The sequence below is a fragment of the Misgurnus anguillicaudatus genome, chromosome 8 (assembly GCF_027580225.2).
Source record: "Misgurnus anguillicaudatus chromosome 8, ASM2758022v2, whole genome shotgun sequence".
NCBI classification, from domain to species: domain Eukaryota; kingdom Metazoa; phylum Chordata; class Actinopteri; order Cypriniformes; family Cobitidae; genus Misgurnus; species Misgurnus anguillicaudatus.
This window is the reverse complement of record NC_073344.2, coordinates 29,618,645-29,641,469: the sequence shown is the minus strand read 5'-3', so window position 1 is coordinate 29,641,469 and position 22,825 is coordinate 29,618,645. Positions and strand designations below refer to the sequence as shown.

At 37.4% G+C, this 22,825-nt stretch overlaps 1 protein-coding gene across 1 annotated transcript in view; it reads left to right on the top strand.

Annotated features, from left to right (window-relative positions):
- col28a2b (collagen, type XXVIII, alpha 2b) overlaps positions 1–15,868 on the top strand; it is a 38,507-nt gene extending 22,639 nt beyond the window's left edge. Inside the window, exons 16-36 of the mRNA XM_073870683.1 lie at positions 2,169–2,237; positions 2,380–2,448; positions 2,568–2,636; positions 2,768–2,839; positions 2,920–2,988; positions 3,093–3,164; positions 3,860–3,928; positions 4,019–4,087; positions 4,170–4,238; positions 5,588–5,656; positions 6,208–6,276; positions 6,698–6,766; positions 6,910–6,978; positions 7,052–7,132; positions 9,144–9,179; positions 9,267–9,303; positions 9,661–10,218; positions 12,902–13,137; positions 13,222–13,420; positions 14,600–14,791; positions 14,872–15,868. Of these exons, the coding sequence (XP_073726784.1) occupies positions 2,169–2,237; positions 2,380–2,448; positions 2,568–2,636; positions 2,768–2,839; positions 2,920–2,988; positions 3,093–3,164; positions 3,860–3,928; positions 4,019–4,087; positions 4,170–4,238; positions 5,588–5,656; positions 6,208–6,276; positions 6,698–6,766; positions 6,910–6,978; positions 7,052–7,132; positions 9,144–9,179; positions 9,267–9,303; positions 9,661–10,218; positions 12,902–13,137; positions 13,222–13,420; positions 14,600–14,791; positions 14,872–14,879 (2,250 nt within the window). The 3' untranslated portion in view covers positions 14,880–15,868. The remainder of the gene's footprint in view (positions 1–2,168; positions 2,238–2,379; positions 2,449–2,567; positions 2,637–2,767; positions 2,840–2,919; positions 2,989–3,092; positions 3,165–3,859; positions 3,929–4,018; positions 4,088–4,169; positions 4,239–5,587; positions 5,657–6,207; positions 6,277–6,697; positions 6,767–6,909; positions 6,979–7,051; positions 7,133–9,143; positions 9,180–9,266; positions 9,304–9,660; positions 10,219–12,901; positions 13,138–13,221; positions 13,421–14,599; positions 14,792–14,871) is intronic.
- The last annotated feature ends 6,957 nt before the right edge of the window (positions 15,869–22,825 follow it).

The window sequence follows — 22,825 nt, the reverse complement described above, 5'->3', positions numbered from 1 at the left end:
AGAACGGACAGAGGACCAACACCCTGAGAATCAACACGCTGAAAACCGACACACAGAGAACTGACACCCTGAAAACTGACATGTGCAGAACCGACATGCATGTGTCTGACCAACACGCTCATTTCTGACATGTATAGAACCGACACTCAGAGAACCGCCAGATGTAGAATCTACATGCACATATCTGATACGTATAACACCAACACGCGGAGTAGAATCTACATGCACATATCTGATACGTATAACACCAACACGCGGAGTAGAATCTACATGCACATATCTGATACGTATAACACCAACACGCGGAGTAGAATCTACATGCACATATCTGATACGTATAACACCAACACGCGGAGTAGAATCTACATGCACATATCTGATACGTATAACACCAACACGCAGAGTAGAATCTACATGCACATATCTGATACGTATAACACCAACACGCGGAGTAGAATCTACATGCACATATCTGATACGTATAACACCAACACGCGGAGTAGAATCTACATGCACATATCTGATACGTATAACACCAACACGCGGAGTAGAATCTACATGCACATATCTGATACGTATAACACCAACACGCGGAGTAGAATCTACATGCACATATCTGATACGTATAACACCAACACGCAGAGTAGAATCTACATGCACATATCTGATATGTATAACACCAACACGCGGAGTAGAATCTACATGCACATATCTGATACGTATAACACCAACACGCAGAGTAGAATCTACATGCACATATCTGATACGTATAACACCAACACGCAGAGTAGAATCTACATGCACATATCTGATACGTATAACACCAACACGCGGAGTAGAATCTACATGCACATATCTGATACGTATAACACCAACACGCGGAGTAGAATCTACATGCACATATCTGATACGTATAACACCAACACGCGGAGTAGAATCTACATGCACATATCTGATACGTATAACACCAACACGCGGAGTAGAATCTACATGCACATATCTGATACGTATAACACCAACACGCGGAGTAGAATCTACATGCACATATCTGATACGTATAACACCAACACGCGGAGTAGAATCTACATGCACATATCTGATACGTATAACACCAACACGCGGAGTAGAATCTACATGCTTATATCTGATACGTATAACACCAACACGCGGAGTAGAATCTACATGCACATATCTGATACGTATAACACCAACACGCGGAGTAGAATCTACATGCACATATCTGATACGTATAACACCAACACGCGGAGTAGAATCTACATGCACATATCTGATACGTATAACATCAACACGCAGAGTAGAATCTACATGCACATATCTGATACGTATAACACCAACACGCAGAGTAGAATCTACATGCACATATCTGATACGTATAACACCAACACGCGGAGTACCGACACTCGGAGAACCGACACCCTGAGAACCGACATGAGCAGAACCAACACACTGAGACACACTCTGTGTGACACCCTGAGAACTGACACCCTGAAAACCGACAGGCATCGAACCAGCATTTCTGACACGTGCAGAACCAACAAGCGGAGATCCAACATGTGCATTTCTGACATGTTAAGAACCGACACCCTGAGAACCGACATATGTAGAACCAACATGCGCATATCTGACATGTATAGAACCGACATGTGGAGAACTGATATGCGTAAAACTGACATCCACAGAACCAACACTCGGTGAACCGACACTCGGAGAACCAACACATGGAGAACCGATACGCGGGGAACTGACAAGTGTGGAATAGACACAGAGAACTGACATGTGCAGATCCGACACGTGCAGAACCGACATGTGGAAAACAGACACACAGAGAACTAACACGTGCAGAACCGACACACGCACTGTTGACATGCGCATATCTGACACATAGAACCGACACGCGCAAAACTGAAACTCGGAAAACCAATACACTGTGCAGAACTAGTTATTGTTTGTTCCTGCCTAGTCTGTTCTTTAAGTTATCTAGTCTTATGTTTGCCCCCTGGTGGGTTTTTTGTTTTCTCAGGTTGTCAAATATACCTATTTTTGTGTTCATCTGAGTTTGTACTTAGCAAATACAAACTTCTTTTAAAGTGTTACCTGTTTATATGTTGGTGTGTTTAAACATAACTGGTAATGTAATATTTATGTAGGGTGATTTTGGTCCTCCTGGCCCTCCAGGAAGAATGGGGCTTCCTGGCACAGGAATCCAAGGAGATAAGGTACTGCTAAACTTGAATTAGGAGTAGAATAGCGCCTTACTCTACAGCATGTGCCGATGATAATGTAAAATCTATGGTAATGTACTGTACATCAGTGTTGGAAATGATCAATGCATTGTTGGGTTGTTTTGTTTTGTTTTAGGGTGTGGAAGGACCACGTGGACCCCCTGGAAGCAGAGGACCACAGGGTGAGGGTTACCCCGGACCGAAGGTAAGGGTTTCCCATCATCCAGTGCACACTGTAACAATATCAGACTGTAATAGAGATTCTCATTGTGTGTTGATTTATGGACCCAAACCATCTGTATGTTTGTACATGTGCGGCTTAAGGGCGATCAAGGTTTACCAGGTGAGACTGGCACACCAGGAGAAAGAGGAGCAGGTGACCAGGGTCCAAAAGTAAGGCATTTTCCATTAAGGTCTTTTTAAAAGTGGGCGTCATCTATTGTATATTATCAACAGCACAACCTGACGGTTCAGGGTATTTGGTGACCACAAATGAAGTTCTGAATTGTTCTCTGCATACACAGGGAGAACCTGGGGCTTCTGGGTTGTCAGGTTTACCGGGTCTGCCTGGGGAGGATGGAGCTCCAGGACAGAAGGTACCAGCCCTGCCTTAATTTGTAAACCCTATCTCCAACCATTTCACCCCAAAAAACACACATTTCTGTTTGTATTGCAGGGAGAACCAGGGGTGTCTGGGTTGAGAGGCCCTGAAGGAGCAGCAGGAGTGGGCATCCAGGGTGAAAAAGTATCTCCTTTTTAATTTTCTCCTTTATTTACATATTTAACCTATGCAAGACCCTATGAATAGTACAGTATTGTATTGTAAAATATAATTTGATTGGTTTTTAGGGTGATCAGGGTCAACGGGGAATCCGTGGGTTAGCAGGACCGCCGGGAATACCTGGACCCTCCGGGCCAAAGGTGAAACCAATATTTGCATTATTAAATATTTTGTCATTTTGAAAGCGATACTCAAGCCATATATCAAAATTAGTTCTCACTACGCTCAAAATCGACTCCAAGATGGCGTTGTTACCGGAAGCTAGTTTTTACAGTTTATTATGTATAGATATGTTAAAATTGCATCGATTACTCGCAAAATACCTTTATTAACCCTTTGGAGCCATGTACTTATGTAAAGATTGGATGAACTTTTTGGGGATTCAAAGTCAGATGTTCCCTGATCCTTGTTTTCACCCATTATCAAACTTGAAAAAGTAAGGACATTTAAAGGCGAAGTCCACGATGTTTGAAAGCCAATGTTGATATTTGAAATCACCTAAACAAACACGCCCCTACCCCAATAAAATTTTGACCTTCTGTTGATAGACCCGCCCCACACATATGCAACCCGGCAAGGATGTCGGATAGTAGACACGCTCCTTACTGCTGATTGACTATAAGTGTGTTTTGGTAGTCGGCCCGACTCCTTTTCCAAAGCGTTTTTCAAACATCGCCTTTAATAAAATAACTCAAAATGTGCTCGTATGAAAGATGATGGACATGTGTATCTCGGTTTTCCTGAGGGTAAATACATCATGGAGTAATTTTGATATTTAGCTGGTTTTTACTAATGACTTGAACTTTTTCTTTTCTGTATTTTTTTTTCTTTGTAGGGTGAACCCGGCACTCTTGGGCGACAGGGTGTACCTGGACTTCCCGGACGTGCAATACCAGGACCAAAGGTAAAGTTTTCATTAACTGGTCCGTATCCCAACAAAAACAAATACTTTTTTATTCAGAATGCCTGTTAAAACACATTGTGTCAACTGCAGGGTGATGTAGGTCCACCAGGTCCGACCGGTCCAGTAGGAGAGACTGGATATGGATTTCCAGGGCCAAAGGTCATCCATTGTTTTCCAATAAACTTGAGTAACTTATTTGAACTTTATTTTTGATTAAGCCACTCATCTGATTGTTTGTAAGGGTGATCGTGGTGAGCCGGGTCCTCCTGGTCTGAGTGGTCCAAAAGGTGACGGCTATCCTGGTCCAGAGGTGATTATATACACATGCGCTACTAAAAATGTGTTTCTCTTAAGCAAATATTTAATTATACTCTGCTTGATAATTTTGGATTAGGTCTTATTTTGTTTCTTAAAGCTGAGGGATTGTATATTGTATCAAAGATTATAAGTTTAGTCCCATAAACCATTAATTAACACCATTGTTCCCCTAAACAAGACAGTTTGTTTCTGAGAAATTTTCCTTGTACACTTTTAAACCTCTTAAAAATTTGTCGAAGCCTTAGAAGTCAAAGGTTCTTGAAAGAACCATTTCGTTCTTACCTATCGTAATCTGTAGAACGTCCCTCCATTTATAAAAAAAAACGTTTGTGTATATTTTGTGTCACGATTTACTTCGATTACATTTATATCAGCAGCGAACCGTACCGCAATCCACACGAACCACACCCCAGACCACCATTTTCTGGTTGCGGTGCGCACTTAAAGGTATAGCGGATGATTTTCTTTTTCCGGGTGGATCATCAAGACTATTGGTCCTCCTAGCTGTCAATCATGCTGGTGATGTGTTTACATAAGGCCGTCGAACGTGGTCGTTCCTATGTAGTTTTTGCTTTCTTCGCACGGTTTCGTTGTTCTTTTTTTTCAAAATGTCTGAGGGTTGCAAGAGAAAAGGTGTCTACGAATCGTATGACAAGAAGAGAACGGCATCTGTAGAAAGAGTATTTTGGGAGAATATTTCATAGGCTGGCATGCGCTAAAAGCACAGGTTGGGCTTTCCACTGATACATCCATCGCGACGTTTCTACTCGACAGGTAAAGTTTGGCATGCTATTTGGAGAAATCCTTTTAAAATCACTGCTAGTACTAGTAAAAGTTGATGTAAGCTTGTGCACACGTTTAATAGGCGTTCCCTCTTGGGAGCAGGTAGAGTTGTGCATGTGCATTTTTTAAAACAGTGGAGAGGGCGTTTCTTTTCAAAAATGCGGGAAAATCTTCCGCTATACCTTTCAATTCGGAAAACAATGTTCACGTCATCCAAACGAACAGAATTCTGCCGTCATTCGGATCCGGTTGTGCACCAAAAATGCTAGTGTGATACCCCTTGAAAGTTTACTATATAGTATCCACACCACTGGACGATAACGATAACTTTATGCTAATAAGCTCACGACGTGCAATACAAGTAAATCATTTACCTTCGCTAAAATTGCACATTTTCTTTAAAAAAATTTTTTTTGTTATTCCTATTCTCTTTAAAATCGTTTTTAAAACGATATTTTTTAAATAGGTATAGATATCGTTAAAATGTGAACGGCCCTTAAGTGTCGTTGCGAATGTAGATAGAATGTCGTTGTATTTCAAGTCTTTTGATATGCGCAGGGCGCTCGAGGTCCACCTGGCCTTCAGGGAGAATCTGGTCCAGAGGGGATTGGCTTACCAGGACCAAAGGTATGTGGATTGTCATGACCATCTATATTAGTTCATATTTTATGTATTGAATTTTGAATTTTTTTATTTCAGTAGGACAATGCATATATTGATGAAGCCAGAAATGCTTTTTTACAATAAAGAAAGATGCATGTGTCAATGCAAAGAAATGCATTGCAACCAATCATAACTGCCATTGTTATGAAATTGAAACACTCAAGTTTATACAGACCTTTTCATATTTTCCTCATTTTAACAGCAAATATGTATTATTTATACGTTTAAAGGCATTACTGTTTCACAAAACAATCGTCTATATCTAGGTTCCTTCATTACATACATATATTGTTTAATGTCAATCCAATCATCAGCTGTAGGTGGCAATTCATTTTCTATGCAATTGCTTTTTTACTGCCTTCCAGAAGAATTAACATCATTTGTTATTCCATCCATCAAAATAAATAATAGCCGGATATAAAGATACAGCTTCCAAATGTCTTTTAATCTCTTGTCAAAACCTTTTTTAAAATGTGGGTGTAACCACAGATGTTATACCATGACTGTGTTCTCAGGGTGACATTGGCTTCAGAGGTTTGCCCGGCCCACCAGGACAGCCAGGAGAAGGACTACAAGGACCACCTGTAAGTCAGTCTGTGTTTTTGTAAACCTGAATAAACTTTTATACTGAAAAAAACATGTTAAAAAATTCTTTCCTCACATTAATTATACTGTACCTTATCAGTATTCATAGATGGAAGTCATTAATTCATCATAAGACAGACACACCAGCTTCAAATCTCTTACATCTGTCCAACAAATCCCGACAATCCCTGCAACATCAGTCCAGATGTCCAACCGTTGCTTTTATCTTAGTGTTCCTGTGGCTCAATCGGTAGACCATTGTGTTAGGAATGCATGGGTTTGATCGTCAAGAAAGACTCATACTGTTAAAGCATAGATATGCCCTGCAAGACGCTTCTGCCAAATGCATAAATGTATCTCAGCATGCATGAGTCTGAATGTGTTTTTCCTTCTTGAATACTGTGTTTCTGTACACATCAGGGTACAATGGGAAGGCCAGGACTTCCTGGGCCTACTGGACCACCCGGACAAGGCTTACAGGGTCCAAAGGTGAGACACTGATGCAAGCATGTGGATAATCAAGTCATTTCCTGTTTTGCATGCTTTCTTTATATAGTTTTGAGTGATTAAACAACCCATATTGCATTTGCAAGTAAACCGTTCAGTTCGGCAGGTGCATTTGATTTTTACAGGGTGATCAGGGGTCACAGGGTGTGGCAGGACCGAGGGGACTTCCTGGAGAAGGAATCCCAGGGTCAAAGGTCTGTGATTTTGTTATGTGTTATGAAGGAACATTCATACACTGTTAACATGAGATCCATCTCTGTTTCTCAGGGTGATCGTGGATTGCCAGGTGAGAGAGGAGGGAAGGGGATCAAAGGTGACATGGGAGATCCTGGTGTTCCTGGACAGTCAGTTAGTAAAAGAAATGTCACAGTTTTTTACTTTCAGTGACAAATATCACTGACAAATTTGATGTAAACTATTAAACTTCTATGGACAAAGTGCCCTGCCCTTTTTAAAGGGATAGTTCGGCCAAAAACGATATTAAACCCATGATTTACTCACCCCCAAGCTGTCCGAGTTGCATATGTCCATCGTTTTTCAGACAAACACATTTTCGGATATTTTAGAAAATATTTTAGATCTTTCTGTTCATTAAATGTAATGTTACGGGGTCCAGCAATAGTCCACGACCTTCAAGTCCAAAAAAAGTGCGTCCATCCTTCACAAATTAAATCCAAAGGGCTCCAGGATGATAAACAAAGGTCTTCTGAGGGTAATCCGTGTGGTGTTGTTGTAGAAATATCCATACTTAAAATGTTATTAACGTTATAAACTACCTTCCGGTAGCGTCGCCATCTTAGACTCAGGAGAGAGTATTAGCGTAGTGTACGCACTTTTCTTAGTGACGTATGACAAATTCGGAGGGCGGGGGCACAGAGCAGCAGCAGAGAAACTCTGTACGCTGCGTAAGCTCTCATCCTGAATGCGCATCACTCCAAGATGGTGGCGCTACCGGAAGGTAGTTTATAGCGTTGGTAACATTTTGAATATGGATATTTCTACAGCAACGCCGCACGGATTGCCCGCGGAGGACCTTTGTTTATCATCCTGGAGCCGTTTGGATTTAATTTGTGGGGGATGGACGCACTTTTTTTGGACTTGAGGGTCGTGGACTATTGCTGGACCCCGTGGCATTGCATTTGGTGAACAGAGGGATCTAAAATGTTTTCTAGAGTATCCGAGGGTGTGTTTGTCTGAAAAACGATGGACATATGCAACTCGGACAGCTTGGGGGTGAGTAAATCATGGGTTTAATATCGTTTTTGGCCGAACTATCCCTTTAAATCAAAGCTAATCTGTAGCATTGAGTTGATCATGTTACACTGAAGATACACCTTTCAAGAAGTATTTTATAAAATACATAAATTAGGGTTCCCACAGGTCCTTGAAATGTTTGAAAGTTTGTGATTGAGAGTGCTTGAATCTATTTTATGCAAAAAAATCCATATTATTCCCTGTGTAGTGTAGGATAATATCATAAAAATTCTAGACTTTTAAGCACACATGCTAAATTGTTTGCTTTAAATGCTTATATCTTCTGTATGTGAATGTTGATTCATACCAAAATGCTTTTTTGCATAATTGTGTTTGACACATGAAAACGTCTCGGGTTACGTATGTAACTGTTGTTCCCTGAGAAGGGAACGAGACGCTGCGTCTCCCTTGCCATAATTCCTGCATTCCTGTAACGCCGTCTTTGGCAATATTTCATATAGCGATATACTTCTTGGCTCCTGCGTCACCCTGTCTTTGTCGTTAAGACCTTACCCTTGGTTAAATTTGATATGCACATTCAGACGCACTTACCCCTGAAGGCTTCCCCAAGGTGTCACCGCAGTGACGCAGCGCGAGTTCCCTTGAAAGGGAACTGTAACAATGTATCTTAAAAGGTAACACGATGTAACCTTGCTCTCACTTGAAATGTGTCCCCACATTTAGTTCTTGAATTTGAGAGTATTTGACCTGGAAAGTCCTTGAAATGTCCTTGAATTTGAAGTTAACTAAGGTGTGGGAACCCAGATAAATACAAGTTAAATTTAAAGGTGCTGTGTGTGGATTTTAAGCGACATCTATGTAATGTAGTCCAATGCAGTTTTAGCAATGCATTAACAGGAGGTTTTTTTTCTATCGTTATCGATAAAGGTGTATCGACAGTATCGTTTTTTCTCCCGGCCCTATTGTATATTATACTGCATTTTTGTCAAGTGATCCTTCTAAAAGTTACACACTGCACCTTTATTGTAAATGTTAATGTTAAAAATTCAAAATGTAATTTATTGTTTTAAAGTCTGTAAGAGTCATATATGTTTTATGCAGTGAAGTTTGAGAAATTTGTGATAATTCATTACATTTTTTTCAGGGTAGAGCAGGCATTAAAGGGGAGGCGGGGCTAACGGTATGTTGTTTACATCTTTTACATCACAGTAAAACATTATATACTATTATATCTATATTTAAGTGACACTGATGGGTTTTTTTTCAGAGGGAAGAAATAATCAAGATGATAAGGGAGATTTGTGGTATGACAAATGTTTAACTCTTTCAATAAGGTTATATTTGTTGACATGAGTGCATTAGGTAACATGAACTAACAATTAGCAATATAGTCAGCATTAATTAATATTTGTATATATTTATATATTTAATGCCAAAATATTGTTCATGTTATTTCAGTGTGCAATAGCTAATGTTTTTTGATTTTTTTAAACATATTAGTAAATGCCAAAATTAACTTAAACAAAGATTAATAAATGCTGTAAGAGTATCATTCATCGGTAGTTCATGTTAGCTAATGCATTAACAAAAGTTAGCATATACATAATTTTTATTTATAAACATTACATTTTATAAAAATTTGCCAATGTTTTGTCTTTCAGGCTGTGGTGTGAGATGTAAAGAAAGCCCTATGGAGCTCGTGTTTGTGATTGACAGCTCGGAGAGCGTCGGGCCTGACAACTTCAAGATCATAAAAGATTTTGTGGCCGCTTTAGTCGACAGACTCACCGTGAGCCGATTGGCCACCCGAGTTGGCCTGGTTCTGTACAGCCTGGAGGTACAGCTCGTGTTTAACCTCGCGCGCTACGTTTCCAAACAGGACATTAAACAGGCCATATACAGGGTTCCTTACATGGGCGAGGGCACGTACACGGGTTCTGCCATTCGTAGAGCTACTCAGGAAGCGTTCTACAGTGCCAGGACCGGGGTGAGGAAGGTCGCCATCGTCATCACCGACGGCCAAACTGATAAGCGGGAACCGGTGAAGCTGGACATTGCTGTTAGAGAGGCGCACGCGGCCAACATCGAGATGTATGCTTTGGGAATCGTTAACACTAGCGATCCGACGCATGTCGAGTTCCTGCAGGAGCTTAATCTGATTGCTTCGGACCCTGACAGTGAACACATGTACTATATAGACGACTTCAACACTTTGCCAGGTGATACAGATGGTTAAGACAATACACATAATTTATACGTTTTGCTGTTTTAGCTACACTGCAAAAAATGACTTTCTTAGTTAGTATTTTTATCTTGTTTTCAGTACAAATATCTAAAAAAATTCTTAAATCAAGGTGTATTTTCTGGATGAGCAAAATGACCTAAGAAAATAAGTCTAGTTTTTAGACAAAAATATACACAATTTAAGTAAATTTGTTCTTAAAACAAGCTAAAAAATCTGCCAATGGGGTAAGCTAATTTTTCTTACATTTTTCTTGAATTTAGTGTTTTTTCGCTTACCCCATTGGCAATTTTTTTTGCTTGTTTTATGCACAAAATAACTTAAAGGGGACATATTATGAGATTTTTTTTAAGCTGTAAACTAGGTCTTAATCTAGGTCTGAGCAAAAGTGTGCCGTTTTGGGTGTGTCATTTAAAATGCAAATGAGCGGATGAAGTGCCACCACTGATCACAATAATGGTGGTTTGTTGCAATTGAAACTCTATTGTGCTGTGAATTCTTTTCTCTCTCTCTCTTTCTCTCCGTATTAAATGGTTGTGCTGTGGTTGGATAGTGCAGATAAAGGGGGCGGTATTACCTTATTCTGACATCACAATAAGGGCCCAATTACAATTACCTATTTTTTCACATGCTTGCAGAAAATGGTTTACCAAAACTAAGTTACTGGGTTGATCTTTTTCACATTTTCTAGGTTGATAGAAGCACTGGGGACACAATTATAGCAGTTAAACATGGAAAAAGTCAGATTTTCATAATATGTCCCCTTTAAATTTGATATTTTTGGTCTAAAAACTAGACTTATTTTCTTGGGTTGTTTGGCTCATCAAGAAAATGCATCTAAATTTAAGAATTTTTAGATATTTTTTACTGAAAACAAGACAAAAATACTAAGGTTTTTTTTTTGAAAATAATTTTTTGCAGTGTTGGACAAATGTTTACAGAAAAACGGGGCTTAAGTTTTCTGTTTCGTAAAGGGATAGTTCACCCAAAAATGAAACTTCTGTCATCATTACTTACCCCCAAGTTGTTCCAAACTTGTATAAATGTCTTTGTTCTGCTAAACACAAATTAAGATACTTTGAAACAACGCAACATATCTGGGGCACCATTCACTTGATGTAGCCATCAAGCCAGATATTGAATTCATACAAAGAAATCAGAACATTTAAGTATACAAGTTGAGTCATAATAAATAAAGTGAAATAACACTTTATAAGTATAAGGTAGGGTAACAGATTTGATCCTGAAACATTTTTAGTTATGCTGGTTAAAAGTCTCCTTACACCCTGATAGCAATCACTATGTTAAGTTGTTTAAATGTATTTGTAGGAATTTATGTCATCTGTGAAAGGCGTAGGACCAAAAAATGTTTCATAGGTCTCGGGCCGAACGGACGTTGCCTTTTTTGTCCCTCATCCGTAAGCGTTATTTGAATGCCCACTGTGCAGCTTGTTCACGCAGACACCATACGTCATCGGCGCGTTAACATGCCCTCACCTCCTGTCTGTAAACAGAGGGAGAACAGCAAACTCTTCTGCTGAATTGACAACCTGCACAGGAGACATAAATGAAAGACATCTTTGATAAAAACAACAGCAAAAACTGCCTGGATCAGCAAAGAGCAAAAACCCAAATGATCATCGGTAACTTTTCTGTTTTACAACGAGATGCAAACAGCTGCAGGAGGCAAAGGGTCTGAAAGGGTCATTGCACTGTTTATTTTGGGAAGGTAGGTATTGTATTGAGATGGATTCAGATATTCTACTTTGATGAAACATTGTGTTGCTTATGAAATTTGTGTTTGTTTACGGATTAGCGTAACGATATAGTTACTACGTCTACACAACCGAAAGTGTGCTCTAACTAATTCTGATGTAAACTAGTTGTTTATGTTGGTTATTTTGGAAGTGTTATTCACTTTGTACTGCAAAGTTTTCGCACTGGTGAATGAGACATGAGATGTGACCGTCTGATCTGTGCGTGTTCATGTGTTCATGTGTTGTTCATTGCTAGTCACTACCGGAAACCCTTTAATACTTTGTAGAAAAGCCTACTTATTCCCTGTGTCATTTCACTTTACTTATTATGACTTAACTTGTATACTTAAATGTTCTGATTTCTTTGTATGAATTCAATATTTGTCTTGATGGCTACATCTGGTGAAAACACTTAGAAATCCCCTTACTTTTCCCTGCTGTATAATGAACGTTTAATTAAAGTCTTTAAAAAAGGCACAGTCTCTGTCCTAATCAGGACATTTACAACAACAAGCTAAGAAATACTAAAAAATACACTTTTAAAAAAAAAATAAAGAAAAATAAATTATGGGGGGAAAAATGTCAAATAAAATCAAGCTTATGATGGCAACAGTCAAAGTCTTTAGTGTTTCAGCTGGTGCTGGCAAAGGTTTTCTGACAATCTGTTGTTTGTCCAATTCATTTTTCTAATACAAAATATTTCCAAACCCCCATTTGCGTCCGATAGCAACTTGCCTATTTCGCTGTGTTTTCCCTGCTACAACCGCTTTGTTGCTGCATTGCATTAGCTGACACTAACTTTCGTTTACTAAAATCTGGCAAAATGTTTCTATTGCGCTCCTACACGCAGCAGTATGATGTATGCATATTAAATCCATCAAATAAAGTTTTTTCCTTGTTCAGCTCTGGAGTCTCAACTGGTCAGTCAGCTCTGTGAGGATGAAAACGGAGTTCTGATCTTAAATCGCATCAATGGTTTCCAAAACGGCCACAGTATTAACGGCAACGGCAGAACCAACACGCATAAAGGCACCAGAGAGAACACAGAAACAACACGCTCTGAAATAAAACCTGTCACTCATGAAAGTGGAAGAGGTGATGCATTTGCCCCGCCCACTGTCGTTCCAGACATTACTGAGGTTAGTTAACCAATAGTTTATATGTTTAAAATATTAGCACTTAAATTTTTTACATTTTTACTTAGGTTTGTAAATTTACTTCAGGTCTTTGAGCTTTTTACCGAGAAACCAAACACACGGAGTTCAGAGGAGAACAGAAGTCGTGGAGACACCCCAACATTCACTGGGACGTCCACGCATAGCAGACCTTCATTAGGGACGTCATCTTCATCATCGTCAACTGTTATCACATCGTCAACCTCTGTGCAGTACATACCAGCACCTAAGGGTACAAACCAAACACGTCTATTAAAGGGAAATTCCGCCCTAAAACGGAATTAAGGGTGTTTTTTCGTTGTAAACGAGTCAAACTTTCATTTAAAAGCATATTTATGACTGAAGAGCAACATTTAAGATATTTAAGATGTTCGTTTTCTGGTAAACTGGCCTTTGAATGGGAGTGAATAGGGCATGTCGCATGAGTGCACAAAATCTCTATTTTTACAACACTAAGAAGGCTCGACACAACGTGATACTTTACTCGAAGTATTACGTGGGTCTCTACACATGAACGTGAGCATTGAGAACATTGTTTGTGTACACAGATTTTAGTAAAAGCGAAAAGTTTGGAACAACTTACCGTGCTGTTAAACTGCGTCCCGCCGCCATCTTGCCAGTCATGAGCAATCGATCTCAGAATGCGACATAAGGAGGAAGGAGAGTAAAGATGGATAGCTCCTAAAGCATAGTTCCATATAAATGCACGGATAATTTGTTGTTTTGTCTTAAGTGAAAAACAATATTGACCCTGTAGTTGAAAAAGTAGCGTCCTATGGAGTCCATTCAATCGCATTCTGAAATCGATTGCTCATGACTGGCAATATGGCGGCGGGACGCAGTTTAACAGCACGGTAAGTTGTTCCAAACTTTTCGCTTTTACTAAAATCTGTGTACACAAACAATGTTCTCAATGCTCGCGTTCATGTGTAGAGACCCACGTAATACTTCGAGTAAAGTATCACGTTGTGTCGAGCCTTCTTAGTGTTGTAAAAATAGAGATTTTGTGCACTCATGCGACATGCCCTATTCACTCCCATTCAAAGGCCAGTTTACCAGAAAACGAACATCTTAAATATCTTAAATGTTGCTCTTCAGTCATAAATATGCTTTTAAATGAAAGTTTGACTCGTTAACAACGAAAAAACACCCTAAATTCCGTTTTAGGGCGGAATTTCCCTTTAAAAGTTAAATTGATGATGCTTTTTAAAATACGGTTTGGTTTCTATAGGAACTATATTTTTATTCAATTTTAGATAAATTTGCAATTAAATACAATTTTATTATACATTTTTATTTTTCAGTCTAAATTTATTACCTGACATTCATATCAATTTGTGTTAAATATAATACAGCGTGTTATATTTGTATATCTGATTAACATATAAAGCCTTTGTTAATATCGTAATGCCTTTTTTATGTTCAGAGGTTGTGCTGCTAGACCCACGCTGTGGGCTGCTCCTGGATCAGGGTCCCTGTCGAGAATATAACATCCGCTGGTACTACGATCGGCAGGCCAACGCCTGCGCGCAGTTCTGGTACGGAGGCTGCAATGGGAACCGCAATCGCTTTGACACAGAAGAAGAGTGCATGAAGACGTGTGTGCATGCGAGAGCGGGTAAATAGTGCACCTGGTTATCACTCGTGAAATGAAAACTGATTGCTGACATGTAGTCATACTTCTGTTGTGGCTTTTAGGAGGCTGAAGAATTCCTCACCTGTTACTGCAACTGATAGACCTGCACTGAAATACACAAAATACAACAGGACCTTTTCAAGACCTTTAGTTGATTTTTGATCTTGGGCTGAAGGACAAAAACACTCTGGAGAGGTGATCAGTCCATGACAGGACATTACAACATTTAGAGAGAAAATGATATAAGGTTTGAATTTCCCAAAAATCCACTAGGGTACCTTTTTCAATAATGCGATAAACGGCATTTAAAAAAAAGTGTTACCACCAAAATCAGGTGTAATAATTTTATGCAAAATCTGAGATCTGCTGTGTTATTCTGTCATTCTCCCTTTTTTTCCAAAACATGATAAACGTCAGTCTTCCTTATCTGCAGAATGCAATAAATCCGCTTAACCAATCACAGCGCACCATTCCACTCATTGTAAACAATAATTGCGGGGCTTTGAATACACACAAAATCTTAGTTTTCCTCATCTACTTTGTACTTTGTGATCAACAAACAAAAACAAAATAGTAATTTTGATGGCATTGATAAACCTGTGGTGGTTTTCTGTGGCGGGGAAGAAACGTAAGCCGTATGTTGCTTTTTTCAAACGACAGCATCATCAAGCTTCTGTCATGCTAACACATTGACTCCAGGGGATCTTATGAAAAACTTTCCATCATTTTACTCAAAGTCAACAAAAATCGAGCAGGACCAAAACATTTTACAGGTGATTGCTGTCGAAAAAGTTCAGCGACGACGTCCCAAGGATGACAGCAGCAATGACAGTGTTCTTAATATGGCAAAGTAAGTGTTTTGATTAATGCCAATAATGTATATTTTTTTTAATCAGTTTGTACCAATAGTCAACTAAATGAATATAACATGCAAAGATGAATGCACATTTATATATTGATTCAAAAAATGTATACCATTTTGAAAAAAACAACAACTTAGATTTATTGCAATTAATGGAAAAAATTATCAGTTTTAATAATAAATCGTTGAAAATCAAATTATGGATTTGAATTTTTAATGTTAATATAACCTAAAGATGCTACGTGAAAGTTTGTAACAGAAAATAGTGTTTTTCATCTTGTCACTTTTGTTGGTATAGAACAGTGGTTCTCAAACTGGGGGCCGCCATGGTGCCAGGGGGGCCCCAGTTTTATGACATTTTATGAAATACATTCTTTTATCATGAATTCTGTGTAATTAAACCTAAAAAAAAATAAGGCTACTAACCAACAGCACTACTTTGTATAACTTAACATGTTTGGTTTAATTAAAATGTTACATTTTAGAACAGTTTTTTGTCATACATTTTCTTTGGGGGGGCTGCAAAGGATGTACCGTACACAAGGGGGGCCGCACCACTGGTATAGAAAACACATTTTTACCGAAATTAGTCCAAATTAATTTTTTGTGTTTTGGAACCAATCTCTTCATATGTTCAGAAGTTACACAATATACATACAATAACACATACACTGGATCTACATACTGTTAAATGAATCATGCATTACATCATATCAACACTGTGGTCATTTATATTTAGGAATTTTTAATTCATATTTAGGCATATTTTGTCCAAAGCAATTTACAAAAATAAAATAAATGACTGAGCGATTGATGGAGACCTCCCTAAGACAATGTAATAACGTTTGTCATTTTGTATCTAGTTTGTACTTTTATAAATAAACGTTTATGTGGATTAAAAGCTTGCCGATTTCATGGCTATTTCAGCGAATTAGATTTAAAGGGATAGTTCACAAAAAAAATAATTCTGTCATCATTTACTACCCCTAAAGTTGTTCCAAACTTGTATACATTTCTTTGTTCTGCTGAACACAAATGAAGATATTTTGAAGAATGTTAATAAACAAAAATATCTGGGGAACCATTCACTTCTATAGTATTATTTTTCTTAACATAGAAGTCAATCTGTTTAGTTGCATTCTTCAAAATATCTACCTTTGTGTTCAGTAGCAGAGAGCAAAATGTAGGGACACGCGATGAAACTACTCAAAGAAAAATTCATATTGCAAAAAATTTGGTAACAATTACTGTATTTGGAACTAAAATATATTTTTTTCAATTCAATTTTATTTATATAGCGCTTTTCACAATACTTAATTGTTTCAAAGCAGCTTTACATTAATAGAAGCAGTAAAAGCACAGAAAAACGACAGATGGCACAACATAATACACGATAGCATAAGCAGTCAAATTTGCTACGGCTATGACTCGACATTATAAGCGAGCGTATTACTAATGTAACGTCTAGAAGAGGAAGCTAAGTTAAGCCCAAGAAGGCTGACTCCCCGGGGTAAAAAACCCCCTAGAAGAAAAAAACCCCGGGCTGTTTCGCAGAGGAAAAAAAAAGTCCTAGGAGGGAAAAACACTTGGGAGATATATATGTATATACACACATATAAACGGATAAGAAGATTAAGCTGGTTCTGTCGGTGATCGTTGGTCAGGCATCAGCTGGGCATCACGTTGAAGGACGACCAGTAGATAAGAGGTGTGCCGACTTTCACATCTACCGGAACTGGGTCTGTTTGTCCCATTGTCCTCGGGGTCGAGGCCGAGACAGGGAGAGAAAAACAAAATCATATTAGCGTAGGGGCCGTTCACATGTAATGCAAGTGTCACACAGTGATGTGGTTTAATCAGCTTAGTTTCAGACAGACTAACTATTGCGGCATAATTATATTATCCACAGTTGAGGATTTTGCAAATTGGGGGCCCACTGCGACGGTATATATGGTAACTAAAGGTCACCTTCCGATCTTTAAGAGAAAATGAAACCTGTCGACCCGTTTGACTAAGGCCTTTAACCCCACTGTCGTCGTTAATGCAGGTTCAGTGACAAACGGGTCTATATTGCATACTATTTACAAGATCACGAAAAAAAACACCAACATCGCAACCTGACCATACGTGTCAACCCGTTTGACTAAGGCTGGAGGCCCCACTGTCGTCGTTAATGCAGGTTCAGTGGCAAACGGGTCTGTATGGCATACTATTCGCAAGACAAAGAAAGCGCCAAAATCACAACCCAACCATACGTGCCAACCCATTTGACTAAGGCCGGGAGCCCCACTGTTGTCGTTAATGCAGGTTCAGTGGCAAACGGGTCTGTATGGCATCCTATTCACAAGACACACAAAAGTTCCAAAATCGCAACCCGACCATACGATAAGATAAGGTTTTAATGTATTTATTTGGTTGGTCTGTGTTATGACCGCAGTGCTTTGTTCCGTACAAATAACTATTTTGGGTTAAGAACCTTTACTAGACAAATTATGCGAATGCTTTGTTGAAGAGAAAAGTTTTAAGTCTAGATTTAAAATGATCGACTGTGTCTGATTCTCGGACATCGGTTGGTAAATCATTCCAGAGCTTAGGGGCTAAGTAGGAAAAGGATCTTCCACTTTTAGCCACTGTCTAGGGATAATCAAGAGACCAGAATTTTGCGACCGTAGTGTGCGTGATGGATTGTATAAGATATGAGGGTGCTAGGCCATTTAAAGCTTTGTAGGTGATTAGTGATATTTTAAATTGTATGCGATATTTAACTGGTAGCCAGTGTAACGATGCCAGAATTGGGCTTATGTGGTCATACTTTTTAGATCGAGTAAGTACCCTTGCGGAAGCGTTTTGAACTAGCTGAAGCTTGTTTACTTGATTTGCATGGCATCCCCTGAGTAGCGAGTTACAATAGTCTATTCTAGAGGTCATAAAAGCATGGATAAGCTTCTCTGCGTCAGATGTAGACAGTATATGGCGTATTTTCTAGATATTTCTAAGATGGAAGAATGCTGTGCGGCAGACGTTGGCGATATGACTATCGAAGGATAAGTTGCTGTCGAACATCACACCTAAGTTCCTAACCGTGGAAGATGGCACCACAGTGCAGCCATCTATGTGCAACCTGTAATCTGACATATTTGTAGGGTTTTGGTTCAATAATAAGTATCTCTGTCTTATTGGAGTTGAGCTTAAGAAAGTTGAATTGAATTAAATAAAATAATTTTAAGATAACATTTTTAAATTTTTTTACAACAATTTAATAGTTTTGCTCTCAAATACTGTATGTTTGATTAAATAATTTAGACACAAAATTCAGCCCATACTGTCACTCTTCTTGAATGCGATGAACAAAATCGCATGGTATAGTACAATTTAATCTATTCGTATTAATTAGGACGAAATCCCTGCAACACAGGGCTGTGTTAAATCAATGCGATGAACTAATCGTACGATTTCGTACGAGCCAGCTCGTATGATTTCATACGATTTAGCCACGAATTTAACACACAAATTCGCCGTGAGATAGGGTTGCAAAAGCACACCAGCGACTAAACTTATTCAACAAAAAAGCCAGAGTCCTGACCTAAACCCCATCATGCACACCTTTTACACATCCACTATTAAGAAAATCATGACCAGCTGCATCACTGTGTGGTATGACACCATAGGACCCTCCAATGCATAGTGAGAGCAGCTGAAAAGATCATTGATGTTGCTATCCTCTTGCTTCAAGATATTTATAGCACACATCTCACCTGCAAGCCCTCTATATTGCAGATGATTCCACCCAGCCCACACACAGATTCTTCAGTTTACTAACATCTGAGAAGAGATTGGTAATTTCCAGGTCAGGACCACCAGACTGAAAGACACCTTCATATATCAAGCTGTCAAAAAGTTGAACTCTCTCACAGCTCTACCCTCCCATCTGCAACTTATTGCATTATACCCTCTCTACACCTGCTGTTGCCCCTTTGATAGTTCACTAACCCACAATTTACATCTTGACTTGCACTAGCTACTTTGTGCATCATTGGACTGACTGCTCATCACCTTATTGCAACATTGGACTGAAAACTCATTATACAGCTTGACTAAATTAGTTTAAAATGTTTTAAATTAGTCTCTTTGCACCATATCAATTATATTTGAACTGTTACTTATTTCTTTGGTTTTTACATTCTATCTGCACGTGCGTTCTTACATTATACTTTATTTGTTTATTAGTTTTTAATGTTATAGAGCCGGTTTCATGGACAGGGATTAAGCAATCGTAGACTAAAATAATTGTAGGATCAGTCCAAACTAAAAAAATAACTTGCACTGACATATCTTAAAATACATCCGTGCCCTTTGTTTTGCCTCAAAATGCACACAATTAATGTTTTAGTAAGGTATGTTTGTTAAAACTAGTTATATGATTAAAACTAAGGTGTACTCCTAGTTTAAATCATTCCATGTGTTTATGTTTACCATGTGGAGTTTAGTATGTAAATGTACCATAATTTTAATTCTCTGTTTTTGCTGAACCTGTGGCTGAATTGACAATAAAACAAATTTCACCTTGAACTTACAATCTTATGCAACATGCATTTTATGATGACACATTGTGAATGTAAATGCAAAATATGTTTCTAATTATTGTATGATTTTTACACACAAACCTTACATTACACTTACAAGTAAACAAATTGTTTAATCCGAATTCATACTTGTAATCGTAATTGACACTATTTGGTGACTTGTCCCATTGGTGTGGTATTACTTATCAACTAAACTACAGTAGAAATGTCATTATTTAATTATAAGATTATGTTGAATATAGCATATATCTTGTATTAAGTATATATACTATTACATTATACTATTTTAAACGTTAGTTCTTTGTAATTCTAGCAAGTTAAATTAACTTTCTTTTGTTAATAATTAGTAAGACTTTAAAAAAATGTAATTAAAGAGGATATTTGTTTTGTTCTTCCTCTTCTCTTTTGTTTCATTTCTTGATGAATTTGTAATAATACTATGTATTCTATGATTTTAAGATTTTGTCATAACAATACATTGTATTGTTAAAAAGTGAATTGAATTTCAATTAAAGTATAAGTGATTTTGCATTCCTTTATTTACAATTTCTTTACTAATATTATTTAAAATAAGCACTGAAGAACAATCAGCAATAAGTTTTAAATATATTTGATGTATATACACCAGTAGGTGTCACTGTCACAAAACTGTCATGCATTCTAAGGTTAATCAATTTAATTTAATAATATAGCACTTTTCACAATTGTACATCATTTCAAAGTAGCTTTTTCGTGAAAAAAAACAAAGTAAAGAAAAAGCTAAGAAAAAAAGTAAGGCAATTTTTAAATATACTTTATGATGCAGTATATGAATAAACATGGGAATGGAGTAATATTACATTATTTAAATAAAAAATAAATGTGAATTGCCCAAAGTATATTATGAACATAATGTAGAAAGTATGGAGGTATTCAGTTTTGTTATTACAGTTTTTCTCACTCACTTTGGTACACTTCTCAGATCAGAATTAAAATTCTCAATTGAAATTCTCATTTAGTATTCACTAAGTTATAGAATATAGTCAATAATACATTATAGAATTCAGCATCCCTGATAAAATTACATGGAAGTAATCAATTGTCACTGGGAATTCATCAATTTGGTAGCATGATAATAGACGTCAAGTTGATCAATTATGGGATGAACATCATAGTAAAGTGGAATTGAACCTATTTGTCTCAGATGTCCTCTGTGAACCAAGGATAACACAGGGGAACAGACGCAAGATGTTATTAATATAGAGGCTACTTTTATTTAATATTAAAGGCAAACAATCATACACTATAATAGATATGTCCATGCTCATTATGACCAGTGTTGGGTGTAACTAGTTACTAAGTATTTAGTTACTGTAATTTAATTACTTTTCCCTTAAAAAAGTAAAGTAAGGGATTACTCTTATTTTTCTTGTAATCTAATTACAGTTACTTCTGATGTAACTTAATACTTTGTATACTATAATATGATAGTGGATTTAACATGGGTTTAGTTTACAATTTTCACTATTAACTGGTTGATTATTAGCATTAATATTAATGAGATGTTGGCTGTTTATTAATACTTAATAGCACATATTAATGACTGATTTTGCAAAACCTTATTCTACATCCTTAATCTTCCCCGTTTCTACCAATACTTAAAATTAACTACTTCTTTAGTATTAATAAGCAGTAGTTGGAGAGAATTGGACCATAAAGTGGGACAAGAATAGTAGAATAGATGTACATTTATATATTATTTCTTTGAGCCATTTCAAGCCTATTCTTGTATCATATACTGAATAGAATTTAGAAAGTAATTAGTAATAAGTAATTAAATTTTTGGAGAGAGTAATTTGTAAAGCTATCTAATTACATGATTCAAGATGTAATTAGTAACTAGTAATTAATTACTTTTTTTGAGTAACTTACCCAACACTGATTATGACAATGATTCACATCAATACACAAAAGTTTATTTACTGTATTCACTTTAGACAGCTTTAAAGTTATAATTCTATAAACCAGGTTTTGTCATTCTATAATTAAAATGCAGCCATATTTATCATTGTACATCTACGCCATAATAGACTATCATAATTGATTGATCAAAATATCTTTTCTGTTCATCTGAAAAAATAAATTCAAATAACTTTTAAATTAAGAACAAGATGCAATCGAGAAAATTATGAAAAAAAAAATAATTTATGAGTGATCACTTTAAAGCCAATTTCATAAAATTTATAACCAGCAAGTGGAACTGTCACAATACACAACAAAATCCCCTTTTATAAAATAAAAATCTTACCCAAGGTTTCACAGACTCAAGAGAAAATAACTTGCACTGACAAATCTAAAAGGAACACTCAACTTTTTTGAAAATAGGCTCATTTTTACAGCTCCTCCAAACTTAGACATTTGATTTTTACCATTTTGGGATCTATTCAGCCAATCTCCCGATCTGGCGGTACCACTTTTAACATAGCTTTGAATAATCCATTGAATCCCATTAGACAATTAGCATCACACTAAAAAATAACCGGAGTGGTTCGATATTTTTCCTATTTAAAACTTGACTCTTCTATAGTTGTA